At 39.1% G+C, this 27,434-nt stretch overlaps 2 protein-coding genes, 1 long non-coding RNA gene and 4 other non-coding genes across 9 annotated transcripts; 2 read left to right on the forward strand and 5 right to left on the reverse strand.

Annotated features, from left to right (window-relative positions):
• Positions 1-561: 561 nt before the first annotated feature.
• LOC109859525 (synaptic vesicular amine transporter) lies at positions 562-18,719 on the reverse strand. 2 transcript variants are annotated; one of them, XM_020437866.1, is made up of 12 exons: positions 18,512-18,719; positions 10,272-10,414; positions 8,934-9,161; positions 8,650-8,809; positions 8,402-8,544; positions 7,705-7,887; positions 7,486-7,587; positions 7,215-7,389; positions 6,821-6,872; positions 6,345-6,528; positions 5,878-6,011; positions 562-5,788 (listed from the first exon to the last, which is right to left on the reverse strand). In XM_020437866.1, the coding sequence occupies exons 2-12, from the start codon at positions 10,384-10,386 to the stop codon at positions 5,720-5,722; spliced, it is 1,545 nt and encodes a 514-aa protein (XP_020293455.1). In that variant the 5' UTR covers positions 10,387-10,414; positions 18,512-18,719; the 3' UTR covers positions 562-5,719. The 2 variants fall into 2 exon arrangements, with proteins under 2 accessions (XP_020293455.1, XP_020293456.1); XM_020437867.1 differs by lacking the exon at positions 18,512-18,719 and adding an exon at positions 15,029-15,322.
• Positions 6,192-6,262, forward strand: Trnag-gcc. Its single transcript has one exon. It is a non-coding gene; the product is annotated as a tRNA-Gly (tRNA).
• On the reverse strand, positions 6,926-6,998 carry Trnak-uuu. Its single transcript has one exon. It is a non-coding gene; the product is annotated as a tRNA-Lys (tRNA).
• On the reverse strand, positions 8,225-8,295 carry Trnag-gcc. The gene has a single exon. It is a non-coding gene; the product is annotated as a tRNA-Gly (tRNA).
• On the forward strand, positions 9,437-9,508 carry Trnaa-cgc. Its single transcript has one exon. It is a non-coding gene; the product is annotated as a tRNA-Ala (tRNA).
• A 1,614-nt stretch (positions 18,720-20,333) lies between the features above and the next one.
• On the reverse strand, positions 20,334-21,445 carry LOC109859537. Of its 2 annotated transcripts, none has more exons than XR_002250723.1 (3): positions 21,344-21,445; positions 21,006-21,234; positions 20,334-20,618 (listed from the first exon to the last, which is right to left on the reverse strand). It is a non-coding gene; the product is annotated as an uncharacterized LOC109859537 (long non-coding RNA). The 2 variants fall into 2 exon arrangements; XR_002250722.1 differs by having other exon boundaries at positions 20,976-21,234.
• Positions 21,446-24,465: 3,020 nt separating this feature from the next.
• LOC109859539 (odorant receptor 49b-like) lies at positions 24,466-26,291 on the reverse strand. Its single transcript, XM_020437884.1, has 5 exons — positions 25,507-26,291; positions 25,279-25,378; positions 25,108-25,203; positions 24,631-24,786; positions 24,466-24,516 (listed from the first exon to the last, which is right to left on the reverse strand). The coding sequence occupies exons 1-5, from the start codon at positions 26,289-26,291 to the stop codon at positions 24,466-24,468; spliced, it is 1,188 nt and encodes a 395-aa protein (XP_020293473.1).
• Between the last annotated feature and the right edge of the window lie 1,143 nt (positions 26,292-27,434).

A 27,434-nucleotide genomic window follows, 5' to 3' on the forward strand; every position in this document is an offset into this window, starting at 1 on the left:
TCTCCGTCTTTTCTTCCCCGTCTGTAATGTTGTTTATCTTGTCTTATCTATATCATTAGTTTCTAATAAATGTGATATACTTAGTGACCATATTTATTCTGTGATCTCTTCTCAACTCTTATACATATAGAAGTAGTTTAGTTTTGCACAACTGTGTTATATTGTTTTTTTTTTGTTTTTTGTTATTTTTTTTTCGTACACGCTCAACGCGATTCAAGTACACAATCGCACAACGAAATTCGGGTGGCGATTTTTACAAGGCCGGCGTTTTTACAATTCGAAACGCAAACGAGATACAAACGAGAGAAAAGATGTACAAACGAGGAAACACAAGCGTGCGATCATCTTCTTTATCCCACATCTCTTTCTCAATTATCCGACCAGCCTTTTATTTATTCAAAAAAGAAGTTTTTCTCAGAGCGATAAGCGTTTATCCTCTTTTTCCTGACGATCTTGAACGTCGCACGACATGTACAAATACTTAACACGCGCAATAAGCAAGGGAATATACAAATGTTTCTAAAGATAATACAATTCTCTCTCGTCATTGATTCTCTTCTCCTTTTTTTTTTTTTTTTTTTTCATCTTGATTATTACACAGGCAAGTCGGACCCATACACCAGCTTGTTAGATATCTACGATAATAACAATACAAGATTTTTTAAATAGGTTATCTTATACGAACTGCAATTTTTTACGCGAGATAAAACGCGAGTTCGGCTGCTGCCGAAACTGTAAAGCGTGTAAACATGTGACGAATACATAGACAAGCGTTGTCCAATACCTTCCGAACGAAGAAATATATATATATTTTGCGTTTGTTCTTCAATGTAATCGGGGGATTTCAAAATTGCGATGGAAAAATTTTAATTTTATTGTATTCAACAATGAATCGTATTTTATTCGATCGTTATTATTGTTACTCGCGGTAACGAGAGACGACGACCGTAATGTGAAAATGCGAGGGAAGGTTTTGCACTGTTTCATTTGCTTATTGTCTGTTCACAATAGCAGCCGCCAACAAATACTGAGCTGATTCGCATCTTTTTTTTTTTCTATCTCTCTTTCTCTCTCTCTCTCTCTCTTCCTATTTAACACAACGCTCACAACGCGAAAGCACCATTGTGTGTGTACTGCGGCAATCGAATAACGCACGACGATACTTGCAGCTTTTGTTGATCCGATAATACGCATTTGTTATGTGTGTTATTTCTTGTGCAAAAAGGTTTCGAAAGAACTTTAGAAAGAATTTTATTCCGTTAATTAAATAATTTTAACGTGCACATCGTGAGAAATTAAAGAACAAGAATAAACAAACACAGAAAGAGTGAGTTTTTTTCTAGTTTTTTGATTCTGAGAAAATATTTGGCAAAAATTTTGGAATAAAATCCTATCGCAATGTTCTTTTTTTTTTTTTTTTTCATTTGTCAGTCGTTTTACACGATCTTTGGTTTTGCACACGAGCGTTGACGATCATCATGACTAATTTCTCGATTTCGGTTACTTACAATTCGCGCTTTCTCTTTCGATTAAAACTGTGTGTGCGCGCGCGCGCAAAACTGGTATCGTTTACGTTATTTTCAATTTGCCGGGAACACGTGTCGCTTATAATGACGACACGTTTCTACAGATTTTTCTCTCACAATTTGCTCACTTCGATTAATAAACAGTCACGTTGATTGCATCTGCAATTCGTTACAGTAAAAAGCCTCGGCCGCCGCCGATATCGAATCGATACACAGACTGGAATAATATTTATTTAGAGCTTACACAAATAATCGCGCGCGATGTCGCGTATCTTCTCCGAAACAATCTTTTTTTTTTTTTTTTTTTTTTTTATCACGGAGAAATCGCGCTATCGGAAAGAGTACTTCGTTGTTACGTGTGTGTGTTACATAATTAATTTCTTCCGTTGGAATCAGGGATCCGTTGTTACGTATTATTCGTGCTCGATATATAGTTTTGTAACTTAATATCTCTTTCCTCTCGTCTACAACATTTATTCTTAGAGTTACTCTACACCACAGATATTAGTTCTAATTTATTCCGGTAGAACGTTTGTATGTATATATAAAGATTTGATATGCTATATAATCTCTGTATTGTAGCAGATACACGTTATCGTTGTGGATTAAATTACTAATTTGTCGAATCACACATAAAATGCGGAAAAACATGTATCCACAATTCCAACGCAAAAGATTAACGAACATATATCTATGGAAAAAAACAAACGACAGAATACCATAGAGATTGAACGGTTTTTTTCGATATATTACTCGAATATCGTTTCAACGTCAATTTTGCTCTTTTCGCAATAGTGCACTCATTGCAAGTTACTGGTTTACGTTGTATGCAAATGAAACAATTGTTTTCAATTTCGTTAAGTTAAAATCAACTATACTGTTCTTCGCGCACCACGCGAGCACACATACACACGTACATATATATACATGTATACATATTTAAGCGGGAGAACAAAATTCAAAGTAAATACAAAAATACACTGAAACTATACGGCGGAATCGGGTATGGCGATGTAACATTTCGTTTCAAGGTATCTCAGCGGCGATAAATGTTCAACATCGTGTTTAAATTACTTTCGCTATATATTTACAGATATATAGAGGAACGACAGATCGGTAAAATACTCTGTGCGAATACAGTCTATGCGATATACTTACTTAATATTCGCGACACCATCGTAATATCATTTTCGTTTTACAAATATCATTTCGAGACAACGATCGGTAACAACAAACCGTGTTAGTCATATCTATGTAAAACAAACTTCTCTACGTATTACGTAATAATTTATATAAAATGTGACACTAAACTCTCTGTAAAGAACAAAATACTAATTTTAAAAAATTCATGCGCGCACGGCTCGAAAAATCGTCACAATTTCGGCTCGCATGTATATTTATTTTTTCCTTCTTTTCTTCGCTCACAACTTCCGTTAATAATGTTTTTTTCTTTCCTCTCTTTTCTACGTATGCATATGGATCTCATATACATCTTTAAATATATATATGTATGTAGTTTCGACTGGGCGAGCGTTCCGACAAACGGATCCGCGAGTCGAATTGACTCGCGCTTCGTACCGGGAGTAGGCACGTAAATATTTACGCACCTTGTGTAACGGAATCCGCAGTGAAAAGCTGTAGGTTCTGATACCGTCGGATCCTTATCCTTGTTTACCGTTCCCTCCGAAGCTTTCACAGACCCCCCTCTGCTGTTGTTTTTTTTTTATTTTTTTATTTTTTTATTTTTTTTAATTGTATACGCGAACAATAGATTTGACACCAACAATACTTCGAACGACATACGACGTTAATGTAGACTGTGTGTGTTTTTTTTTTTTTTTTTAACTATAACTTTAGATTTCTACCAGTAAATATATACGCTCTTATTACTTGTATAACGCGGCTTAACGGTTTTTTTTTTTTTTAATATTATTATACGCTGACAATCAGAGAGCGAGATGGTAAAATGATTCTAGATAATCTGCGGACGCGCAACTACACATTTCTTTTCATATGTCTGATGTCTTATTTGCCTTTACAGGCGAAAATCTTCGAGTAGCTTAGGATCTCAGCAAGATTATTCTGCTCACGTCAAAATACACGATTAGAGAGATATATATCGATAGATAATTAATAAATACACGACAATTTTTTTTTTCCCAAGTATGATAACATTTACACGAAGATACACCACATAGAGAGCGATACGTAATAGATTTTGCACATATGCGCTTATTTGATATTACACACACACACACACACACGCATTACCGCGTGTGTGTTGCTACACTACTTTCTATATTGCTTCTACGAACGTTTTCTATTTTTCGAGAAGAGGGTCTGTTCGGCCGGCCGATTTCTCCGTTCGGGAATCAAATAAATCGACGCTACTAGAGTTTCCCGCCGCGAATCCTCATAGAGTTTATCGTATGACTCGCAGATCCCGCGAACGCTCCACGCGCACGCAACCCGTCTCTATTCTATTATTATATTTTATATTCTACCCACTCTTTCTCTCTTACTTTTTCCTTCTTTCCGCATTTTTAATATGCATTTAGATAATATTTTCATTCTTCGTTGCTGCATATCCCGTGATTTTCTCCACACACTCTTGCCGGCATGCGTTTCGTAAACGGCGGAGAACAAAAGGTAATCACGAAGAATTTGTCGAGAAACGTCGGGATTCGCAACAAGAGTTTTGCGGTACGTCCGCTCGTTCTTCTCAATCCGCGACGACGACGGGATCGACGTGAGTTTTTCCTCCGTAAGTCGCACGCGCCAGGACATCTCGCGTGAACGGTCGCGTCGTTCGTTTGCGACGAGAATAAATTTAGTTTTCAAATCATGTGACCGCAATTCCGTACGAAGAACTCTTTAAAACACCCGACCGTCTTTATCACGCCGGTTTCCCTGCAGCCATTCAAGGAAACCACATCGGGCAGTTCTTCTTATTCGAAGCTGAATTTTGCGCCAATTTGTCACCTCAAAGTCCTGGACAATTTTTTTCCCGTACGATTTACCGACCACGCGATCCCAATCGTCATACGTATCCCGTCTGCTCGATATAACGTCTCATTTCAATTTTGTTTTTTTTATTTACTTATTAACATCCAACTTATAACATTGCTCATAAAGTCGTGCTCTCAATACTTTTTCCATGCATTTGGTTTTTTCTGCGATAAGCCTTAGAATATGCGTTTTAAATCTCTAACTGTAAGCCTTGTGGATTTATATTTAAGAGTAACTTTTGCATCGCGTCTCTCTATTCTTGCTTTTTCTTATCAATATCTTAAAACACTAACAAATATATTTCTCTATCGTTCTAAGATATAAGTAAATTTTTCTTTATTTTTTTTTTTTTTTGGCTTTCTCACAATTTAATTACTTCAGGCTTTAGTCGCTACTATAATTCGCCTATTGAGTTACGATACACAATGCGCTTTTTGCATACTCATCTTTTTGTATCACGATGAGTACCGATGATGCAGAGAATACACAGAGATATAATTTCACAACATATTTATATGTTCTGTTGTTGCTAGTCTTCTCCAGAGAATATTTTCGCGATTCTTTAAACTCTATATATAGCAAGTTTAAATATATGTATATATTTAGCAAGATATATCTGTCCTCGTTTCTCTTTTATAGACTATTTACTCTTGATATTGTTATATCGAGTGTATGGTGTTGTGCAATTTCACTGAATCTATTTTGTAAGATCTTTTTGTTTTCTTTTTAAACCGACAACATGTAAGTCGACAATCTGTTAGGAAAATGTTACTTGGTTACAAACGATTTTACATTTTACACATTATTAGTTTGTCAAATATTTATCAAGTGCATGTCAACAGTTGCGTTTATTGTCGATGTTTATAACTTCCTATATCATTTATTAAAACAAATATGAATATATTTTAGTAATATATTAAGGAACAACAAATTATGATAAATGATACAATAAGACAATAAAGAGAAAAAATATATATAGTAAAATAAAATAAGACAAAGAGAAAAGAAACTAAAAATTCTCTTTGTGTTTCTTAGTTACAATTTATATGTCCTAGATAAAACAAGAAAGTATAAATAGCATTAACAAAATAAAACAGTAAATGGTTTAGCACGTGTTAGAAACATTAAAAAAAAGACTGCAGATAAATGTGCAGTACAATAAGCTAACGTTGAAAATTAGAGTTTTATTGGTCCTCCTCTTCATTCTGGTAGGTGACGTAACGCACGGATGACTTTTCTCCAATTATTAACGACTGTAATTTATGATACACAGAATTAACGCACGAGATTCTCTCATAAATTCATTTTAAAAAATATACATGTGTGCAGAGTATGATGTTACCTTTTTCTCTTCTTTGGTCGGCGGTGCTCTTAAGAAATACATGAGAGGTGCGTAAATAAAATTCAATATGGCTATGCCAAAAAGCATCCATTCGAAACCGATAGTATTGACCAAAGTTCCGCTCAAAGCCGGACCTACAACGAATAGCACAACTCTTTTATATTTTATACAAAACAAAAGATTAATCTTAGACGCACACATATTTTTTTTTTTATAAAAATTTCTAATAAATTTATTTTAACAATTATAATTATTAAAATGTTTCTAAACGAAATCGTAACTGAAAAGGATCAGAATGGAAAGGATGACAACAAGCATCGGTGGTTCAGTGGTAGAATGCTCGCCTGCCACGCGGGCGGCCCGGGTTCGATTCCCGGCCGATGCAAGACTTCTATTTTTATTTTTTTTTTATTTTTTTATATAGTTATTGTAACGTTTAACGCTAAAAAACTAATTTGTACACACACCTATAGCAAAACCCAAACAAAATGCCACGTCACCGATTGCGTAAACGCTTCCGTAAACAGCGCTATGTCTTATATCCACCAAATATCCTAACTCGGGCATCATTGAACTATCCACCATGCCGATTGCGAATCCCAAACCCGCGTTTGGTACGATTAAATGATCAATACTCCTTGCCAGTGGAATCTAAGATAGAGTTGTGTAATTTTTTAGATTAGATAATTTAATTATATAATCACGATTTCGATATTATCGAAAGTCTGTTAATTTACATAAGACAAATCGAGTCAAGAACTCTGTCGTAGTTTTTAATTCAAACATTCATAAAAAATGTTAATCAATATTGTCTTTAATTTGACGTTCATAAAATGTTAATTGACTCGACAGAATTCTGTAACAAAATGTCTTTCACGTACATCGCAAAAAAATGACAGTTGTATATTACACTTGTGATAATAAAAACATATAGTGTACTTACACACATCAGACAAATACCAATAACGACAAGACCTATTAGCGAAGCCAACCATCTGTAAAAAATGTGCAAGATAAATAAATATCAAGCTAATTTACAAAAAATATTCGCCCGAACAGGGACTCGAACCCTGGACCCTCAGATTAAAAGTCTGATGCTCTACCGACTGAGCTATCCGGGCGATGTATCAGGTAATTTCTAATATTTCTAGGCCACCTCCAAAACCAAATTTTTTTTATTTCATGCTTACAAATTCATCGAACAAGAAATAATAGACAAGAAATTATAGAATAAATTTTTCTCGTCTCATTATTATTTTTCTCGTCATTTTATTATCAAAATTGAAATATTTTTGTTATGCAGTGTCTCTTTGTTTGTTTAAATAGATTAGACTTACCTGCCCATTTTGTGGCCAAGTGGTCCGAAAAGATTTGTTCCGATCAAGTAACTGATGCTCGCAGGTAAAAAGGTGGCACCTTGTTTCCAGCGACTCGCGCCCATTGTGTCCATCATCCATATCGGCAAACTCGGTTCTAACATAGCAATACCCATATTTGCGAACGTTATTGCACCTGCCAAATAAATAAACGCGTAAACAACTGAACTCTCTTTTGGTCATGTTTATTTATTTAATTTGTTTATATTCTATAGAGTAATTTTTTTCGTACCGGCTGCTAAAACAATATAGGGATCAGTAATGAGAGACTTAAGCGATGGCGGTTCTGCTTCCGTGTACACGACCGAAGGTTGAAGCATCAAAAGCTGCAATACTTGATTTTACAGGAAAAATTATAGTGTTTTATACATATACATATATACTAAAAAATACAAATAAAATATGATAAATCTTTTTTTTTACTAATAAAAATAACGAGCGATTTACTTACATCCATCGCCAAGAGCTAACGCGGAAAGAACTAAAAACGGAGCGGATTTTCCTACAAATTCGTACATTACTCCGCCAAACGGGGGGCCTATGAGGACACCAAGAGCCAAACCGCCCAGCGCTATACCCATCGCGTTACCGCGCTCTTTGTCGTCCTGATATCTTTCCGCTAACATACCCATACCTGTTATAGAAAGTATTGCGAATATGTAATGTATGTATCTTACTCAAGCAATACCAAAGACGTAACATATCGGCGATCGAGTGGTGATAAAATATTTATTTGTCACGAAAGCGTTTGGTTATTTTTTAATTTTACAAAAAGTGTGTAATATATTCATAAAACATTATTATTTATCATTTTATTTTATATAAAATTTAAAACTTGCACGATTTTAAAATGTAAAATAAGATTTTTTGTCCGATTACAAAATTATAAAATCTTTATTAAAATAAAATAAATAAAAAATAAAATCTTTTGTCAAATTTACAAGAACAAAAATGTGCAAAAATATTAACGTTGCATCGGCCGGGAATCGAACCCGGGCCGCCCGCGTGGCAGGCGAGCATTCTACCACTGAACCACCGATGCTTGTACGACAACGCATTGCTTGAGTTTATGAATATCATATGCTAATGTTCTCATTTAGCGTACTATTGAATCAATATAAAATACAATATATATGTAAAATCTTTACCGGAAACACTGGAACACGATGAACCGATACCTTGAAGAGCACGCGCAAGAAAAAGTATGCCGTAACTTCTTCCGAAAGCGAAAATTAGGGTAGACAGAAACATAATAATAAATCCGGTGAACATAGGTATACTATAACCAATCCTGAAAAAAATAGATAAAAATTCATATAATTTTATTCAACAAATTCATCGCACGAATCTAATACATTCTGAATAAAAAACGACTGTGAAAAATATCAAGGCTTACTTGTGGGTCAAGGGCCCGACTATAGGGTTAGCTAACAATTGGACAAAAGCCTTGGAAGCGAACATCATTCCCACTGCCACAGTCTCTTCTAGTAATTCCCGATGTCTCTGTTCTTTTTCCTTCGTTTCCGACAATGTAAGATTGGCTACAGTGGTAACTTCTGAAATAAAAAAAGAAATGAGCAAAAAAATTGAACTTGCCGAAAGATTTTGTAGAAAACAGAGAGATTTTGTATAAATGTAAAAAAAATTTCAATTCCTCTAATTCGGCAATAAATATTTTACCCGGTGGTTCTGTAGAAAGGGTTGTTTCCTGTATAAACTCTATTTGTTGAGAATCCGATATGTTTGGGGGACATATACATTTTGATGTTGTTGTTTTTGACGGCACAGTCGTAGCGGTGATGGAGATGGTGGTTGTTGTTCGTCGAAACGTGTTGCTTTCTTCCAAGTGTTCGCTTAATGTCGCATTAGGATGTTTTATGTCATAAAGAAATTCCGGTATTATTGGAACTGTAAAAATTTATCAGTTATATGTTTAAATATTATGATTTTTATAAATAAAGGTGAACTAGAAAATCAATATCGAAAAATGTTTTGTGAAAACTTTTTAGTAGAACAAAGTACGTATAAGATTTAATTATTGTAATAAGATATTTATAAAATAACAGAGATAAAGTCATAATATAAAACTTTTCTATTCTATATAATAATATATTTATAAAAATAAAATAAAAAGAAGATAAGACAGTTCGAGTAGAGCAAGTTTAAGGTGTCTCTTATCAACTGGGGGTGTAACTCAGTGGTAGAGTGTCTGCTTCGCATGCTGAAAGTCCTGGGTTCAAATCCCAGCACCTCCAACCACAAATTTTTTTTGTCGATATCTCGTGGTTTTTGAACAATTATTATAGAACATAAAAAATTACTAAATTTTTTTAATTATAAAGTATAATTTTACTTTTATAAATTTATTTCAATCTAAAAACTCTCACAATCAGAAACGCGAGTAAAATATTTTTTTCTATTTTTTTTAATTGTAATATAACATTAAGAAGATTACACAGTGCGTTATGAATAAATACATAATTAATCGAAAACAATTTTATTGCGCGATCGGAAATGGATCTTGAGATCTGCTTGATAAACGTGACGACGTTAGTTGGGTATTTGTACGCGACGATCACAGGTCTACGATACTACATAAATGCATGACCACTTATCCGGATTGGTGGCACGATACACGAAGGTCCATACGTTCTGTCGACGTCTCGGGCTAGTATAATAAACGAACGTTTTTTGAATTAAACATAAGTTCACGGGACCGAGAAGTGTGGTGGACGTCGATAGGAGTCGAGTGGAATAGAAAGGATGTCAAAAAGCGGAAAAAAGTTGTGTAGAATAACCGCGTAATATAATACAATAAAATACGTATAATTATAAAATACATATATACGTATAAAACATATGTACATATATATAAATATATAATATATATATATACATATATATATAACGTTTTTATACATTTTGCGTTAAACATATTTACAAAACATTTTTTCGTAAAATCAAAAAAATTTTATTTTGCATATATATAAAACAGTTTCTATATTTAATCCTACTTACCTACAGTCGTTAGCAACATATTATCCAGCAGCAATGCGATGGCAACGATGACGAGAACGAGCCGGCGAGATTGTCGGCACCGTTGCAGCCAATTGCTCCATTCTATACTTCCCATTCTCAAATTTTATTCCCCCGCTGATGTTCTACAACAATGTCAAACAGACAACAAAAGATATTTTTTTTGGAAACTACAAAAGCAATAATACTTAGTAACGTTGCATCACGTCCACTTGATCGATTCTATTTTCGGAGCAGAAGTCAAAGTGGGTAAATAGAAATAACGAGAAATCAAACGAAAATCCGATTTCGTCGAGTCACTCGAAGGAAACGTTCTTTCACTTAAGATGAACAATTGAGTCCCGCGCGCGTTGACACTTTTACCCGAATTACGTTGACACTTTATCGCGTTCGAGCTCTCGCAGGCTTTTTCATCAAGCACTTGTTAAATCGCTTACACACATTCGTGTGTTTATTGTTTTTCTGAATTCGAAAAAAAGAGAACGTGGTTTTTGTCAAATACTTTGCAATCGTGCTGCACGTATGTACTACAAAGTTCTATTGACATGTTATCCAAATTTTTATTCAATATTTTTGCATAAAATCCAATATTCTTTACATAAGATCGCGAATTGAAAGAAATTGTAAGGCGAATCTAAAGAGAAAAAAAGTCCGAACAAGACGCGAAAGGAACGTCCGCCTGAACAGAAGGTAAAATTGTCTCCGCTGAAAATTGTCAATTGTAGAAAGTGGTCAAAATTACGATCCACTCCTTCGCAATTTCCTTTAGATTCGCGCGAATCGTATTTTGCGCACTTATTTTCCAGGACCGACTTCGGAACGCTTTGAATTCGGTCACCATCTCGGTTCGATCTTTTTTTTTTAAAACCTCCCGCAATTGTTCTCGAGAAGATAAAATCAGCTCTCTCTCTCCCTCCCCCTCTCTCTGTGTATGTGTGTACACGTTTTCTCAAAAAAATTATTTCTTATTGAGAAATTTCTAACAAAGTTTTTCTCGATGTGTTTCTTTATAGCGTGAAAATCTTTTCTTCAAAGCAAAGCGCGCGACACGTCATCGACCGTATCGAATCGCGATTTTTCCGAAAGCCCACTTCCGTTTCGTCGTTGGAGCGTCCGCGCGCTATCAACTCGACGTTCGTTTAACGCAATACAATTAACCGCATTAATTACAGGCTTTTAATAGTGCCACCCCGTGCCGTGCGCCGCTCTCTGCCATACGCCCCCGCGATGCTCGCCTCTCTTTTATTCGTAATAACTCGGTTACCCAACGCTTTTAGCTCACCTAATTTTCACGCTCGCTCGCTGAAAAGGCAAAGCATCAAAGGCTATTGCGACTTAAAACGCTCGTCTTGCACGCTCACGGTACTTTACCCTATTTTATTAAGAAGAGAAAGAGAAAAAGCGAGAAAGAGAGAAAGAGAGAGAAAGTCGCGACGTAAGAAATTCCACTTTCTAAGACGAAACATTATTTCGACGCATTATGTATCGGATTTTACATCTTCGAATGTGCGCACGCGGATCAGTTGTGATCAACACAATTTATTCTGGATATCCACATCTATAATTTCAGTCGGTCATATGATCTAAATAAGAAACAATTTACTCAGAAAAGATTATTGAACAATATTCTCAGCTAATAGTTGTATTTTTCTCACCAAACGAAAAAAAAAACAATTGTTAAACGATAAGATGCACTCCAATAGTTATATCCCATTTTTATGCGGGATGCGCGCGACAGGAAAGGTCAGGGGAGAGAGAAGTTTGCAGCTTGAGATAAGCGCGACTCTCTCTTAAAGGGACCGATATAGGAAGAAGCGTCGAGAAGATCTATACGCATTTCACACACACGAGGGTGGTCGCGCACGGAGCGTTATACATCCCCGCGGCTGACGAAGTCGAAGATTGATAGCGTGGGTGGAAAGAGCGAGGAGGGGCAGAGATAGGCGGATGGAGAATTGGTACGAAGGGAAAAGGAGCGTGAGCGGGGAAGCAATCAGCATTTTCCTGAAAGCCAACTCCCCGAGGTCCGCGCATTATTCTCGGAAAAGACCCGCTACCACTCGTGCCACTTATAAGCTCCGCTACCTTCCGCCATGACTGACTCTCCCTTCCCCGCCTCTTCCCTTCTGCCACCCCGTTTCTCCATCCGCCCTTCGTTCTCTCATCTTCTCGGTAATTACGGCAAAGAATGACCGCAAGACGGTTCTCTGTTTGTACGTGGTTTTCGTATTTTCAACGTTTCGCGTCTTCCGTAACTGGCTATATTCCCCTCGGAAACGATCGCTCCACGTTCCCGCGTGTCTTTCATTCCGCCGTAAAATCCTTCGGAAAATCCTCTTTTTCTGTGCCCACGCCGATTTGTCGCCTGTCTCGCTCCCCCGCGTCGTGAAACGCGCAGATGCGCGTTTGCGCTCCTGCTTCGCAGCACGAACATCTTCGTAATCTCTTCTCGTGCGTCAAACTGTTATTTGGTGTTTTTATCTAATCATTTTTTTTTAATTGACATAAGGATTATTATTAATAACAACTGTGCTTCTCTTGTTTTGACGAATTGTTTTTGTAAAAATAACATAACAATTTATAACAAAAAAAAACAAAAAAATAAGTTTGCAAGTCGAAAACAGATGTTACATAATGATGACAATATAGATATACTTGCTTTTACAATGATTTTGATAATCGTGTGATTATAACTGCAAGGTCTGAATTTTCAGGGGAGAGGGTAAAGCGCTCGTGCGGAGCCGATAGCGCGCAGAGACCGGGTGGAGACTCGAGTGGACGAGATTCTGGAGAGAGGTGTTGACAGGTGGGTACGAGTCGTTGAAAGGGTTTGACGGGATATAATCGTGTTGCGATTGACAGCTTCTCGGCCCGCTTGATGAAGTGGGTCGCGAGACCTGCCGACTCATCGACGCGTCGTTATGTCCGACTCGCGTGTTGTGCTCAGCGCCATAGATGAGTGTTGGCTGTGCCCGTTCCCGATGTATATATATATATATACATATATAACGCGAAATTACGCTATCGTATCGCATATACGAAATCGACTGACCAAAGTTTTCGGTCGTTTGTGCTAATAGAAAAGTCGTGTCGACCGTCAGCACGCGCGGAATTTATTGTAAAAACGTGACCACTCTACGTCGTCGTCCTTCCCCCGCGGTCGTTTCCGCGTGCGAATCGCGATCGTCAGAATTTTTCATATAATGTAGTAAAGGAAATATAAAGTCCTGTCGTTTCCACAATAACACGCTCCGAAATCGAACTTATATTTCCGCGAAAATGGCAAATCTACCGTTCGGGTAAAACAAGAAATTGAATTTTCCGCCACGTGAGTTCGTATAAATATTAACGAAAATTTACTTACTGTTGCAAGTACTTGAAATACATTTGTGCAATTAGACGCGGTCACTTTGATGTAAACCGTAGTTTTCGTGTGTGTGTGTGTATAATTTTAATTAAAACAACACAACATTTTTTTATTCGTCGCTTACATTTGTTTCTTCTTACGTAATTGTCTTCATTATTCAACTCATCTAAAATACATGTCGATTCTTGTACACACAATGACAGAGAGTTATCGGTAATAATGACGGAGAAGCGGTCCTTTAAGCAGTTTCTCCAGTTGTTCCGCGAACGAAGTTACGGTCCAAGGAGGGTTAGTTCCTACTTTAAGAACCAATTAGTTTCTGGTTGCTACGTTCCTAGCTATATCGTTTTCACTACCTCCCTCGGGATCTGTATTATTCACAGATCTTTTGATAAATGATCTGAACCTGATCTCTCTATCCTCGACTGGTGTATAAGCATCGTCTGCAACATTCGCTATTTATTCAATAATATTTCTGCTGTGTTTATCCGAGATGTATATATATATATATATATATATGTACATACATATATACATGTATATATTTATTAATCAATATTACATTTAATACGTAAAAATTTAAATTGTTACATTTCTGCTACACAGCCAATTAAATAATGTAGTTGGAGATCCTTTATCCTCAAACGAAAGAATAATGCGAAAAACTTTAATTTTCTATATGAAATGTGAATCTTCGAGAAAAGAAGTAATCGGAGAACAGTCGATTAATTACATGTAAGAAACTCTCGAGGGATTTTGTTCATATCGATGAGAGATTTCGAAAGAAGAGAACAAGATGTCGACGCGAGAGTGGAAAGGGATGCAGATAGCTTAAAGGGCAAACTGTTGCTTTGGGTTTCAACAAGTAGGTCAACGACCGAACCGCTCGATGGAGATTTTGGTATCTTCATCGTTGCTGTGTGTAAAATTGTGTACACACACATTCTACGATTTCTTCGCATTCGTCTTGTTTTCAAAAGAAAAAAATTTTTACGTCTGAAACCGCGACGCAAACTTGTCGCGCGGTTTGCCATTTTAATTAACAAAACTATTTATCGATCGTGTTGAAGTAATTTTCATCTCGTTCGCGAGACTATAAAACTTTTGAACGTTTGAAGAACTCCGCGTGAAGATTTTTAATAATGAAGATTTTTGAGCGATACAATGGGCACATTTATATGCCTTACGTGACGCTCTTACGGCAATCCCGTTGCCTATATATACATATATACGCTCTCTTTGTCGTGTCTCGGTGACGTTTTATCGTAACCCGGGGCAATTATGCCGAAGACTGCGAGCGTGCTGGGTTCTCTCTTTGTCGCGCGATATTGCATGATAAGCGAATTACGCCTCTCGTCGCAAATCACATTACCTCCGTATAAAATCACTGTGAAGTTCCGTTCCTGCCGGTCCGATCGGTGCAGATAGCTACTACAACGCTACCCCTGATTCGGAAATATCACGAACTTCCGTAAAACAGCGTTTATTAAAATTGACCGGTATACACAATAACGTCGGTTCTTTATACGAAGCGAACGACTTCTCTCGATGTTTTTCCGAAAAATTATTCTTCCGTCGATATTTTCAGTTAAGATAATTTCGTTTGTCTCATCAACGCGATAGATTCGTTACACGTAAGACAATGTATATTAAGCGTTTGACGACGACGTTCAACGCGCATTCCGACCGATGTCTCGACGGTCTGCCGGATCGCAGACAATGCACCACCTGTTCATTAAGGATGTACGATGACGTGTCGCATAAGAATCGTCGCGATGATGAGATAATCATTCGGTGGAGACCGACGCTTCGTACAAAGTTCTTAAAAAAAATTATTTCTCAGATCATTTGATTTATTGTAAATCAAATAACGGCTGATGTGTCTTGTAATAATGTTTGTCAGCCGAGGGAAAAGTGATTTTACTTGCTAGATAATTTCAGTCGATTGCCGATTTCTCTTGGAAAACTTTCGATAAAGAAACAATCAACCGCTCAATGTATAGCAAATTGGAATAGATCACCCGACGATATATCGGCCGTATTATTATCCGGAATTTATCGTCCTCGTATAGTCTAGACAAGTCGTACACGTCGTTTCTACCGAAGACAAATCGCAGTTCAACGACCAAAATTTTCCGCAAATTCTAAGTAATTCCCGCGTAACATCTTTTGTGAATTGAAATAACACATAATTTTATATTTGTTGCATAATGATAAACGTATATTGCTCGCAGTATTTGTTTTTACAGCGGATTTCTGACTAGCAGAAATGTTCCCGTGTCGCACATAAATTTCAATTTATCTGCGCGCCCGATTGTTTGCGAAATTTAAAAGCGATTTGAGTCTCCAAGCGGGATGTGTGTTATGTACGTTTCTATCTCTACGTGTCGAAATGCGACTGCGGGAGGAAAGGGATCGGATGTAAATCAAACTCGGATAGCCGTGAAACGAAGCTTCAGACGAGATCAGGTTAGAGACTGGATCCTGGAAATAAAATTACGCCTTCGATCGTGCGTAAATGAATTTCCCGCTATCCGTGCCTATCACCGGCGCCTGAAATGCTGGAAATGCGACGGACACGTTCTTTATAGAACTTTTTTTGTTTGGCCTGCCGATATTAGAAGATCTCGTCTCGAGAATCGCGCGCAAAAAAAAAAAAAGAATTAATTATGAAGAAGAAGAAAAAACCACCCCGAGATAATTAAAAACCGGAAAAGAATCTTCTCCGAGTTGCTCGATTACCGGCCTTGTCGATCCGGTAATCGCATTAGGACCGGTAATTACGACACCGCTCGCAGTAACGTGAAACCCTCCTCTCACCCCCCTTAGTAGGTCGGTTAAAGTACCGGACAGGGTTATGCAGATTGCTTTATAACCTTGTTACCGATCACTCTATTAACCTTACGAGGTTGTAGCAGTCCGTTGCCTGTTTCTGCTTCAGAAGCTGAGAGAGAAAGAGAGAGAGAGAGGGCAATAACGAGGAGAGGAGAAAGAGACGAGAGTATCCGTCTTTAACGTCCCTCGCTTGCGACGTTTAACCCTTGCCTACCCTCTCTCTCTCTCTGTCTAAGAGTCACCCTCTCTCTCGACCCTCGAGAGTCACCCTATTCTCGCAAATTTCATGATTTAAGTTCGCGACAAGTCGTACATGAAACTTCGTGCAAGTCTTGTTTCGTCGTGTCGGCAAACACAACGATCTTGTCGCCCGAACATATTCGATTTCGTTATATTAGCTTCGATGCGTCGGCGGCTCTTCCGTAGGATTTGTATATTCTTTGTGAAAAATGTCGTATTTTCCGTGAGACACGCCAGAAGGAACAGCCTCCGGAACGACAATTCGCGCGAGCTTCTTCCTTCCGCCATCAGCGACCCCGTCTTCTTCGTCCCGATTCTCTCGATTCTCAAGCGCGCCGCTTTGACGCGAACATCGCTTCGGGAAAGATCAGCGCGCAAGAGGCTGCGACTGACACGTGGAAATGAGGGCGTTTGTTCCATAGCCGCGCAGATCGCGATCGGGAAATCCGGTATTACGCGGTTAAGCGGACGACGGACAAAAGTGTGTTCCGGCCAACCTGGGGCGCAACGTACCGAAGCGAAAAGTGTCGAAGACTTCGTGAACGAAATCGTCGGAGAATGAAGAAGTCGCAGATGCGATCGACGCGTTAACATTGTCATCAACAACCGGCGATATGATGATTTTTGTATTTTTCACATATAAAATTTGAATTAACATCGCGTTAGTGTCATTTTTACAACGGTGTAAAAATGACACTAACGCGATTCAAATCCCGAAAATCATCTTCAGATATCAATGCAACACACTGCGGAAACATCAAACATCAAGTTTTTTAAATTGTTAAAACATTTTTATACACATTATGCAGCTTGTTCGCGGGCAAACGGTTTGTAAAAAAATCAAACTTGTCTTCTCAACTTGCATGACACGACGCGGTTTAGAATAATATTATTTACGACAGTGGTTTACATTTAAATATACATATGCACGCGGCTACATAGATAGAGAGATTAGATTAGAGATTAGATTAGAGATTAGATTAGAGATTAGATTCTCTAATTAACTAATAACGATTGCATAATTATATTATAGCTCGATTAAATGTGTGTGTATGTACATACATATATATATATTGTACATTTCTAATATGCATATTAGACGATTTAAATGTGCAATATATATAATATCAAAAAATAAATTATTAATTATTATTGTGGCAAGAGTATCACGCTTTCTGTCGCGTTCAAATCACATTACTAATAAAACTGCATTATATCCTACATTAGCGAGGCTCAAGTGTCTTTTAACAAATATTTGACACGTTAGTGGAGAATATATGTTAAAACTACGCGTCAACTTGTTACTCTCTCTCTCTCTCTCTCTCTTTCTCTAGTAAAAAAGATCTTTAAGTTTTTTCACATTTATGACACCTGTTTAAAATGATGATGGTAACTTGTTCGCAGCTTGCACTTGGGTTAAATGATAAAAAGGCGCGTCGTCCTGAACGCGAATCGAGGGAAAGGTAACACTTCGCCCAATAAATCGTGGCATAGAGACCGTAAATAACTATCATATTTCTCGCGGTTAAGTCTACGCGACTTCACGTTTATCTCTCGATTTCTCGCGTGAATCGAGAAGAAAATTAAAAAATATAAAATTATGTCTTATGTCACTTCTTTTTAACAGCGTCGAACGCCTAGCGCGAATTCTCCACTCAAAAGTGAACCATTTCTCTCAGATTCGACGATAAATCGTCTATCGAACTTTTCGTACATTTTGTATGTCAATTTTTGTTTGTTTGTTTGTTTGTTTTTTTTTAATAAAAATAAAGCTACTCACTCTAATATCGGTCGACTTTAAACCGGAAGCGAAGCTTTCTCCGGTGTCCCCGTTGTTATCGTTGCTAGCCGCGTCCCGGCTTGCGAGGAGCGTTGGGCCCCGATAGGAACTGCACGGACGATTGCGAGCGATAAGGGCGATAGGGGCGCATCTCACCTCGCTAGTGCCGGCTCAGCCGGAGCCGTGTCGCTCGCTCTCTGCCCACCACCGTCTGCGTCTCCCGTGCTTCTTCGACGTCCTCTTCTTGATCCTCGAAAAGATCCAGAAGCCCCCGTCAGCCACCCGTGCAGAGCGCATGGTCACTGCGTTCACTGCTTTTCCCACCCCTTTCGCGCTTCCCATCTCTCTCTCTCTCTCTTTCTCTCTGTCACTCCCGCGTTTTCAACCCCCGAGTTCCATCCCCGGCTCTTTCGTTTGCGCGTAAAATGTATTAGACACGCACACGTTCACGCACGCGTGCGCACAACACACATACGCGCGCGTGGGTGTGACACTTTCTTTTTAAGCCTTTCCCTCTTCTCTCCCTTCTCTCATTTCTTTTCGAATAAATAAATTTATTTGTGTCTCCTTCTTCTGTTTGTTGCTTCTTTCCATCCGACGATCACGTAACTTTTCCTTCTTCCAAAGCGGAAACGCGAAAGGTAAAGTTGAACATGAATCAACGATTTTGTCAGTTTCTTCTTTTGCGTGGCCCGTTTGGTTTATTATTATTTTGATCCCTCTCTTTTTCTCTCCGTCACATCGAAGCTACTGTTAACAACAGCCCCGTGTCGTTATTGTCTCTACGTATCTCATTCATTCCCGGTGATCCACTTCTCTTCAAAACTGTCAATCGTCAGAAATTGACATTATATTCCACAAAATTGTGGATATCTGCGCTTCTTTCTCTTTTGTGTAGAGAATTTGTTTGTCGATCAGCGCTGCCGTTTCAATCATCATTAAGTTATTCACGACTCGTTGCGTTCGGCATCATAAAAACGAAACCGAATAATTTTCTAATTTAGAACGGAACACACGAACGCAATTAAGATTCTTAGTACTTTAGGCGCTCGGGAATAGAGCGATTCGCCCGGAATTCACTTCGCGGCCACGAAGGAACGCGAAGATCGCGAAGAATTCCCTATAGGAGGGTTTCTCGACGCCTCTCTTTCACCATCGTCTCTCTTTATTAAAACGGCTTTCATCACGTTCCAGAAACAAAGACAGCGCCGACATATATATACATACATATCTCATTGTCATTACACGTGTCGCGCGCATATTTTTGGCGATAAAATGAGAAAATGGGTATGTGAAAATTCTATTTTTGTTCAATGGAATCGAGTGTCTTTCGTCTGTGTCGCGTTTAAAAGTGGCGAGAACAAACTCCTTCTCGCGTGGAAGAGATTCCCGCGTTCTCGTTACCAGTTTGCCACCTGTGGAGTCGAACGAGAAAGCAATATAGAAATTCCAGGCAGGAAGCGAGTTCACTTGTTGATTTTAGGAAACTCCTGAGAAAACACACAAGGTGCAACTTGTTGCTAAAGGACGCGCTAATCGGTTTCAGCTCGCGCGGTTTTACACGTGGATCGATGAATTACCATCTCGAGGCGGAGTAAATCTAAACGATGGTTTCGAGATCGCTCGAGAGTAAACGAGAAAATATAATAATAAAATCAAAATCGCCTAGAGTCAGCAGTTACTCGGCTTGTAATTATCTTGGTTAATTGATTCCGTTTAAATCGGAAATTTAATTATTTGTCAGTTATAAAACTCTCTCTTACAATTTAACACACACGTGCGATTTAAAATTTAAACAACTGGATGACACATTCTTTCACATTTATTTTTGTGGAATTGTATGAATAAATGATTTTTATAACTACATTACATAATTTGTAATACCAAAACGATAAGAATAAGTATTTGCACGTAGATAATAAAAAAGCCCCCTAGGAGTTCGTTCCATTTTGGGATTTATTGACTTGACAATCTTGATAGCACCTTGACTAATATTAATTAATTTATTAATTTTCATGTTTTTAATAGAATTTCATTACGATCCAATTTCACGAAAGAATGACGAAAGCAAACGACGATGTTCCTCGCTGACACTTTTGTCACCGTCCTGCAAACAACAAAAGCATTATTGTTTTTTTCATATTGTCACTCTGTGTCTCCGTTCTTCCTACAATTAATAAAGACAAGTTATAATATATTAACTCTCTACGTTGGAAATAATTTTTGACGACTGGCGCGCAGAAGACGCGCCACGAGAACAATAGATGCCAAATAATGCATTGTATGGAAATCGAGGAAACTGCGAAAGAGACTCCGTCTCTCTCTCTCTCGTTCCGGATGTGTACATATATAGATATGTATATATATACAAACGGAGCGAGAGACCGGAGCTGAGAAAACGCGTAATTGAATGATGCGCAAGTCGGATGCAGGATGAATAGAATTCAATGAGTCGAGACACTACCTACAAATACACGAAGACATCGCGAGTTACCATCCATTCCCGATGTATATCTTCCGAACGTCTTCGCCACGCGGAGACGGTTTCGCGATGCTACATCTTGCTTGGTATCGCGAATTTAATCTCCGCGGGATAGTTTCATCCGCGCAGACTATTTATCGTTCGTTTTCGAGGAAGTCCCTCGGTTGCTTCTCCGCGTCGATCTGGAGAGCGGCCATTTTGCGTGAGTGCAATCGGACTCGTCAAGTCCTGTCATGCTGTCCTTGAATAGAGAGTTCAACATTAAGTAAGAATACGGGAAAAGAATAAAAAAAAAGAAAGAGATAGACAGAGAGAGAAAGGAAGAAAAAAAAACAAGAATTTAAACCTACGCGTTCCGCGCTCAGCGAAGAACATTGTCGTTTACTCTCTTCGTGATATTCTCAGACAGAAATCTACTCGGTTCTGTCGGAAGCTTCGCGTCGCTTCCCCGATTTTTTTCGAGATATATAAAGTTTGTCCGATCGAGCGACGTTGCTCGTGGCAACCGGTCGATCGATTTCGGAACACGCGCGAGAACCTCTCGAAGCGCCGTTCAATCGTGTCAACCCGCAAAATCATTAACCATCTCCATCAACGTGGATAAGCGGGATCAAACGCGCGATGTGCTGATAATTGCCCAATTGGGTCGAGCGTGGAACAAAGTGTAGTAAAACCGTACTCGAGACCAGGTTTGGCAATAAATAATAATTTATATAATTTACAGCGCGCGTATTATAATTATATGTATGTAATTTTAACACCGTAACATTATATTATAAATTACAAGTAAAAAAAAGTGGATCTGCTCGGTGAAAATTGATTTCGTATTGCGATACCTTCATTTCATTTGCACAAGCTCGCGTAATTTAATCTGAAAAGGAAAGGAGATTGATTTTTTTTAAGAGGCGAGAGAGAGAGAGAGAGAGAAAGAGAGAAAGTTGATTCGCGCGCGCCTCGGCGGAGATCGTAATTTTTAATTTCTCCCGATGATGATATCGGGACATATTTCACGCGCCCTAACAGACGATGTCGATTCGCTGCGCTGGCTGGCTCGATGGATTTTATTATCTCGAGTGAGACCGCGTTTCGTTGAACGGTTAAGGTGGTATGCGACGATGACAACGCGCGATTTCTCGCGTCCGGTATCGTTCCCGCTGAAAATCGTGGAATTTCTTTATTGTGCGCCAACGCATCGAGGGTTCCCGGAGCTCTTCCTTACCCCTGCCGCGCGCACCTTTTCCGGTGTCTCACCACCGTATCTTCCTCCTCTTCTTCTCGCCCCTTTCTCATCCTCCTTTAGACGTCCTATCTCTTTGCCCGCACACCTTCTCGTATGAGAGACGATGCCGTCAGCGGCAGATGCCGCTCTCAACCTGCACCGCTATAATTAATACGGAAACGAACGCGTTCCCCGGAAACCTGCAGTCCGTAAAGTTAATTCAATTCGCGCGAAAACGGTCTCCCTTAATAGGTGGCTCCCAAAGGGACCAAGGACTCCGTGTGATAGCGATTCTCGTGCGCGAATGATGTGTAATCGCGTTTGCGAAACGTAACTGCGACATGACACATGCGTGTGTCGTTTTCTTTTCCTTTGATACATCTCATTTCGACCGACACGATGTTCATCGGTGATTTTCTGTTTATATTCGACACGCGCCAGGCGTGGAAATTGACGAACCACCTTATATTTCTTTCAAGAAGAACGCATGTGTATCGCGGCCGTTCGCGATTACATTTATTTTTCGCGCGCATCTCATCTTTATTTATATTATTTCTCGCGCGTTCGGTCGTACATTACGAAAAAGAATTGGATGGGATTGACCATCGGTCTTGAAGAACATTCTCGCCGTTCCTCATGAAAGGCAATGAGTTTTTCGCGCGCGATATCCCACGGCGAATCTACGAGCCTGTCGTTTATCTACCGCATCATTTCGCACTCTATTTTTTTCTTAGCATCCTTCGCCCTCCGTGAACTCGAGAACAGCACTTTCTCCCCCGTTCTTTACATCTCACACTCTTACGTTACGGATTTCACGAATCTTGACTCCGAGTGCTTTGTCAAATTTTTCAAAAGTACGATTGTGCGCGTGTGCAAATGTGCGAGAAGAATATGACATCAAGTCTTCTTTGTTTTTTTCTCTCTCTTTGATTTTTTTTTTTTTTTTTTTCATACGAGCATGTGAATAATCAGGACGTTATGGGTGTTATTTTCAATGCGTAAATATGATTTCCGCGCGAAAGGCGCGCGGATTTCGTTCTTCGCTATATAAAGCGACGCGAAGTATATTATTGGCCGAAAAGTAAAGAAGCCACGTTTCTCAGAGCGAAAAGTTGCTAGGCTCGCTTGTTAGCGCGGTAATGTTGCATCGAAGAAAATTCTATTGCCCTCGCTATCAACTGTCACGTCTTATTCTCATCTTCCCCAGTCTGTATAAATGTCACTGATACTTTTTTTTTTTATTGACGTTTAATATTTCAGAATGTATATTTATATAAATGAGGTGAGAGAGAGAGAGAGAAAGAGAAGTCTTCTTCTCAATTTTCAGATTTTGATCTTTAATACATTCCTTTGACAGTTTTTACAGACGTGATGTGTCAGCATTTTGAATTGACGTATCACTTAGTCGCGTCAAATGTGCGCGACTAATTTTGCAACGTGCATTTGTGATTTTATCTCAAAACTGATTTTTATTTTCTCGATACACCGTAGCGCTCGGCGATCTTTTATAGCCTTTTGTTGTCCGGATTTGGCTTCGCACGATTCGCACGTATTCCAGAGAATTTTATCGCGAACCTCGCCACACACAAACGGATGGACAGCGCTCAGTTAACTCTTTCTCTCTTTCTCTCTCTCTCTCTGTATTTCTCGTGATGCGGCAACTCTCTCGACACGAAGACCGCCTCTCTTCTGAGAGAGGCGCGAAGCACCTCGGAAAAAGAAAATGATCGATGCCAAGCTTAAGCCAAGAGTTACATCGAAAGCCTTTCTCTCTCCGACATTATCCTTCGGATTAGTTATCGCGGAGGTTAACGGCTGCCTCGTTACTTTAAGCAATTGTAGCGGAGCGCCGTGCGAAGCGAAGTGTCTCCGGGCACAGCTAAATCTTCTGACGTTGTCAACGCCGACGAACGTCGTCTAGAATTCGAGAGCTAATCCGAGAAAAAGCTCGTCTTGTCTCCAATAAGTCTCGCCCGTTATTATCCACTCTTGCCGCGACTTGTGACTTTTAATGATGAATGGCAATTAAACGGTTATCGATAGCGATCTTGTCTTTGCAACTCGCAGTATTTCTGACGCTTTTTTTTTTTTATCCTTCGCGGATATTTTCGCGCGGGAATTGAGGAAGATTTAAAAATTCTGTAACTTTTATTTGCACATTCGATCCATTTCTCTATGCATAAATGTTGATGTTACAATAATTACAAACACTGTTAACGACGTCGTTTTTCACGCGAGCTCAATTCGCGATCGTCAGTTCATGCTGCGTATCATAGTGAAGAAGGATGCTGCGGATGACACCATCTAAAAAACAAACAAGTATTATCGCTGAAACAGTCACTTATAGTTGATAAAACAAAAAAAAAAGAGCAAGTTTATACCTACTTTCCGTTTAACGTGAATCGAGTATATACGTACAGACGCGAAAGTTGGCAGAGATAACGGCACGATGTATCCGGCGGTGAGCTGCGCTGGTTTCTGAGATCTCATTGTGATAATATTTAGAGATCGTCTTAGCTGATACGGAAAGCGATACCACGACGTACAGTAGATCGATCTCGCTATGGCTTCGCTCTGTAACACAATATCCAACAATGCGCTGTGTGTGATGTATATAAGCCGCGAGATATAAATCTCTAAACGTTCGCGAAAAGAACTACGTTGAAAAAAAAAGAAAAAAAAAAGATCGTCGGGTTTCCGACAATCTCTTCAGAAATTCTTGCACGTTTTTCTCTCTAAAATTTATTTGAATTTGTAATTTTTAATTTATTTTACTTATTAAATTCACTGAATTGTTTTAATTTTTATTTTATTTATTTTATTTATTAGTTTAAATTTTTTTACGTATGTTTACTTTTTTAAGTAATTTAGTTGTGCAACATTCTCACATCATACCTCCGTGAGAAGAACGTCCGCCGGCCAGTTACACAAATACAGCTGAAGCACCGCGATCGACAGTTGCGTCGTGTATTTAAATTTATCGGGATCGTCCTGCAATTGTGTTGACATGACCGACAACATTCGTATAAAGCGCTGTGCGCGATATTTTCAACTTTTCTTACTGACCCCGGCCAGCTTAAATCCTACGAGAGAAATGTTATACGTGCTGCCGAGCAGCTGCGTCAGAAATATGCCGGTCGTCAGCTTCTCAACTTCTTTGCAAAATCTAGTCGAACAATATCATGTATTCTTTTGTGCATCTCTGTTACGGTATTATGTGAGTATTTTGTATAAACTCTTCTCTTTGTAAAACGAAATCTTAAAATATCTCTTCCTTCTTCTTTGTATACTTACTCGAGTATTACCTGATGATAACGCATATAGGCTTCGAGATCGCACCTGACGTTGTTCTCTTCGAACGTCGTCTCGAAGGAAGTTCCCGCGGGACGCGATCCTAAGGAAATCGGTCGATCGCTCAGACTCAGAATTCGCGAATTCAGAACCTTGAAGTGGCCGCAAACGGTCAGAATGAGCACCGGTCCGATGGTGTCGGCACCGACGCAGGTGAGCCCGACGTTGATCATGCTGCACAGCTGCATGACGTACATCACCTCGTAATAAGGCGTTCGATGGACCTCGACGGGACACGCGTACGGCAAGTTTCTCGTCGAGGAGTTCGACGAGTCGTCGTGCTGTCCCATGAACAGACTCGCGACCGCGTAGAAGAAGATCGTGAAGGCGCAACCGAACAGGTAGTAATACGTCAGACGCTTCGTCGCTTTTATGCATTCGCGCACGCATCTCTTCTCGGTCGCGTTCAACGTCGCCCAGAGTTCCTCGCAGATCATCAGCAGTCGCTGAAATCGGTTCCGGAACAGAAGAACCAGCGTGAACCGCGCCTGTCCGCCGATCAGAGAGAGTATCATCGCGAACGACTCCATCCAGACGTCGAGGTGGATGGTGTACAACGCGAACTCGTACGTGTACAGAATCGAGTAAGCGAACAGGCAGCCGTACGCGAGCGCGCCAAGAACGTTCTGCAAGCTCGACCGGTTCCCGTGGGACACCACACCGCTGAATCTGAGCAGCGCGATATTCACGCGGATGACACTCGCGAACGATTTATTTTTCGATACCATTTTATTAAATGAAAAAAAAAAGAAAAATTATAAAAGGGTTAACCGATCACCGAGAAATTAATCAAGAGATTGATTGCTTCGGGTTTAGATTTTCGGACGATCGAGTCGGAGGCAAGTCCGTCCTTCTTTTCGACGGACAGCTCGCGGAACATCTTGCGAACGTCTATAGATCTTGTGCGAAAAGCCTATGGATTTTGCACCTGCGCGATTCAAACGCGAACTCACAACGCGTGATTATTTCCTGAAATAACGCTCGTGTGGCGGGGAAAATTTTTTATAGCAGCGACCAGCAAATTCTCGTAATAACAGCCGAGTTCTCGTGATAATAGCCGAGCCGAACGAATTAACAATTGATATTTGTCTCGAAGTTGCGATATCGTGACGATGCAAAGCATGCAATTCCGCTCGAAATACCCGTGCAAACGAAACGTAAAGAGTTGCGCTAAACACAGGTTTTCTCAGGTTCAGGTTTTTCTCGCGTGGAATTGTGAAAAATACAGACGGATTGTGTGCGATTAAACTTGAAATAGACCGACCGCATTTAATTTCATTTTTCTCTAAAGAATCTTTTCAGTTCTTTATATTATTGTTTTTATTTTCTCATTACAGAGTATATGATATATTTGACATTATGAACAATAAGAAAGTTTGGTGAAATAACAAATAAAAAAAACGGTTAAAGTAGTAAATTATTTAACCCTCTATGGACCGAATTTTCCATCTGCAGACAACTTGCAAGGTATTTATTTTGACATTTCAGGTTGATGGTGCTGCCAACCGTCATCAATATGTTGTTATTGATTATTTCAGAGGCATTATATAATTAAGACGTATACATCATCTTGTGAAAAAAACTAAAACTATTTGGTAAAATGTGGATATATTAGCTTGTGACTTGAAAGTTACATGGGCCCATAGAGGGTTAAACAATAGTAAGCATCTAATTTAATAGAAGGTATACTACCATGATCAAAAAATAGCCGGAATTTTTAATTTAAACCTCGCGNGCTTATCGGTTTAGAATTCTGTTGTTTGTGTCACGTTGGCAGCACTGTTACGGACACCCATGCCAAGCTTCTGTTTATCAGCTGTTCATTTACCTTTATGACAGTGATTTCTTTACATCAAGTTTTTACGTCGCGG

Source organism: Pseudomyrmex gracilis, unplaced genomic scaffold (assembly GCF_002006095.1).
Source record: "Pseudomyrmex gracilis isolate BER0280 unplaced genomic scaffold, ASM200609v1 scaffold_266, whole genome shotgun sequence".
In the NCBI taxonomy this organism is placed as follows: Eukaryota; Metazoa; Arthropoda; class Insecta; order Hymenoptera; family Formicidae; genus Pseudomyrmex; species Pseudomyrmex gracilis.

Coding starts and splice junctions, on each gene's coding strand:
- LOC109859525 (XM_020437866.1), bottom strand. CDS start 10,386: ATGGGAAGTATAGAATGGAGCAATTGGCTGCAACGGTGCCGACAATCT. Junction 8,810..8,933: donor CCTTTCTACAGAACCACCGG/GTAAAATATTTA, acceptor TTTTTATTTCAG/AAGTTACCACTGTAGCCAAT. Junction 6,873..7,214: donor CTTGGCCACAAAATGGGCAG/GTAAGTCTAATC, acceptor CATTTTTTACAG/ATGGTTGGCTTCGCTAATAG.
- LOC109859539 (XM_020437884.1), bottom strand. CDS start 26,291: ATGGTATCGAAAAATAAATCGTTCGCGAGTGTCATCCGCGTGAATATC. Junction 25,379..25,506: donor TATCATCAGGTAATACTCGA/GTAAGTATACAA, acceptor TTGTTCGACTAG/ATTTTGCAAAGAAGTTGAGA. Junction 24,787..25,107: donor CGGACGTTCTTCTCACGGAG/GTATGATGTGAG, acceptor ATTGTGTTACAG/AGCGAAGCCATAGCGAGATC.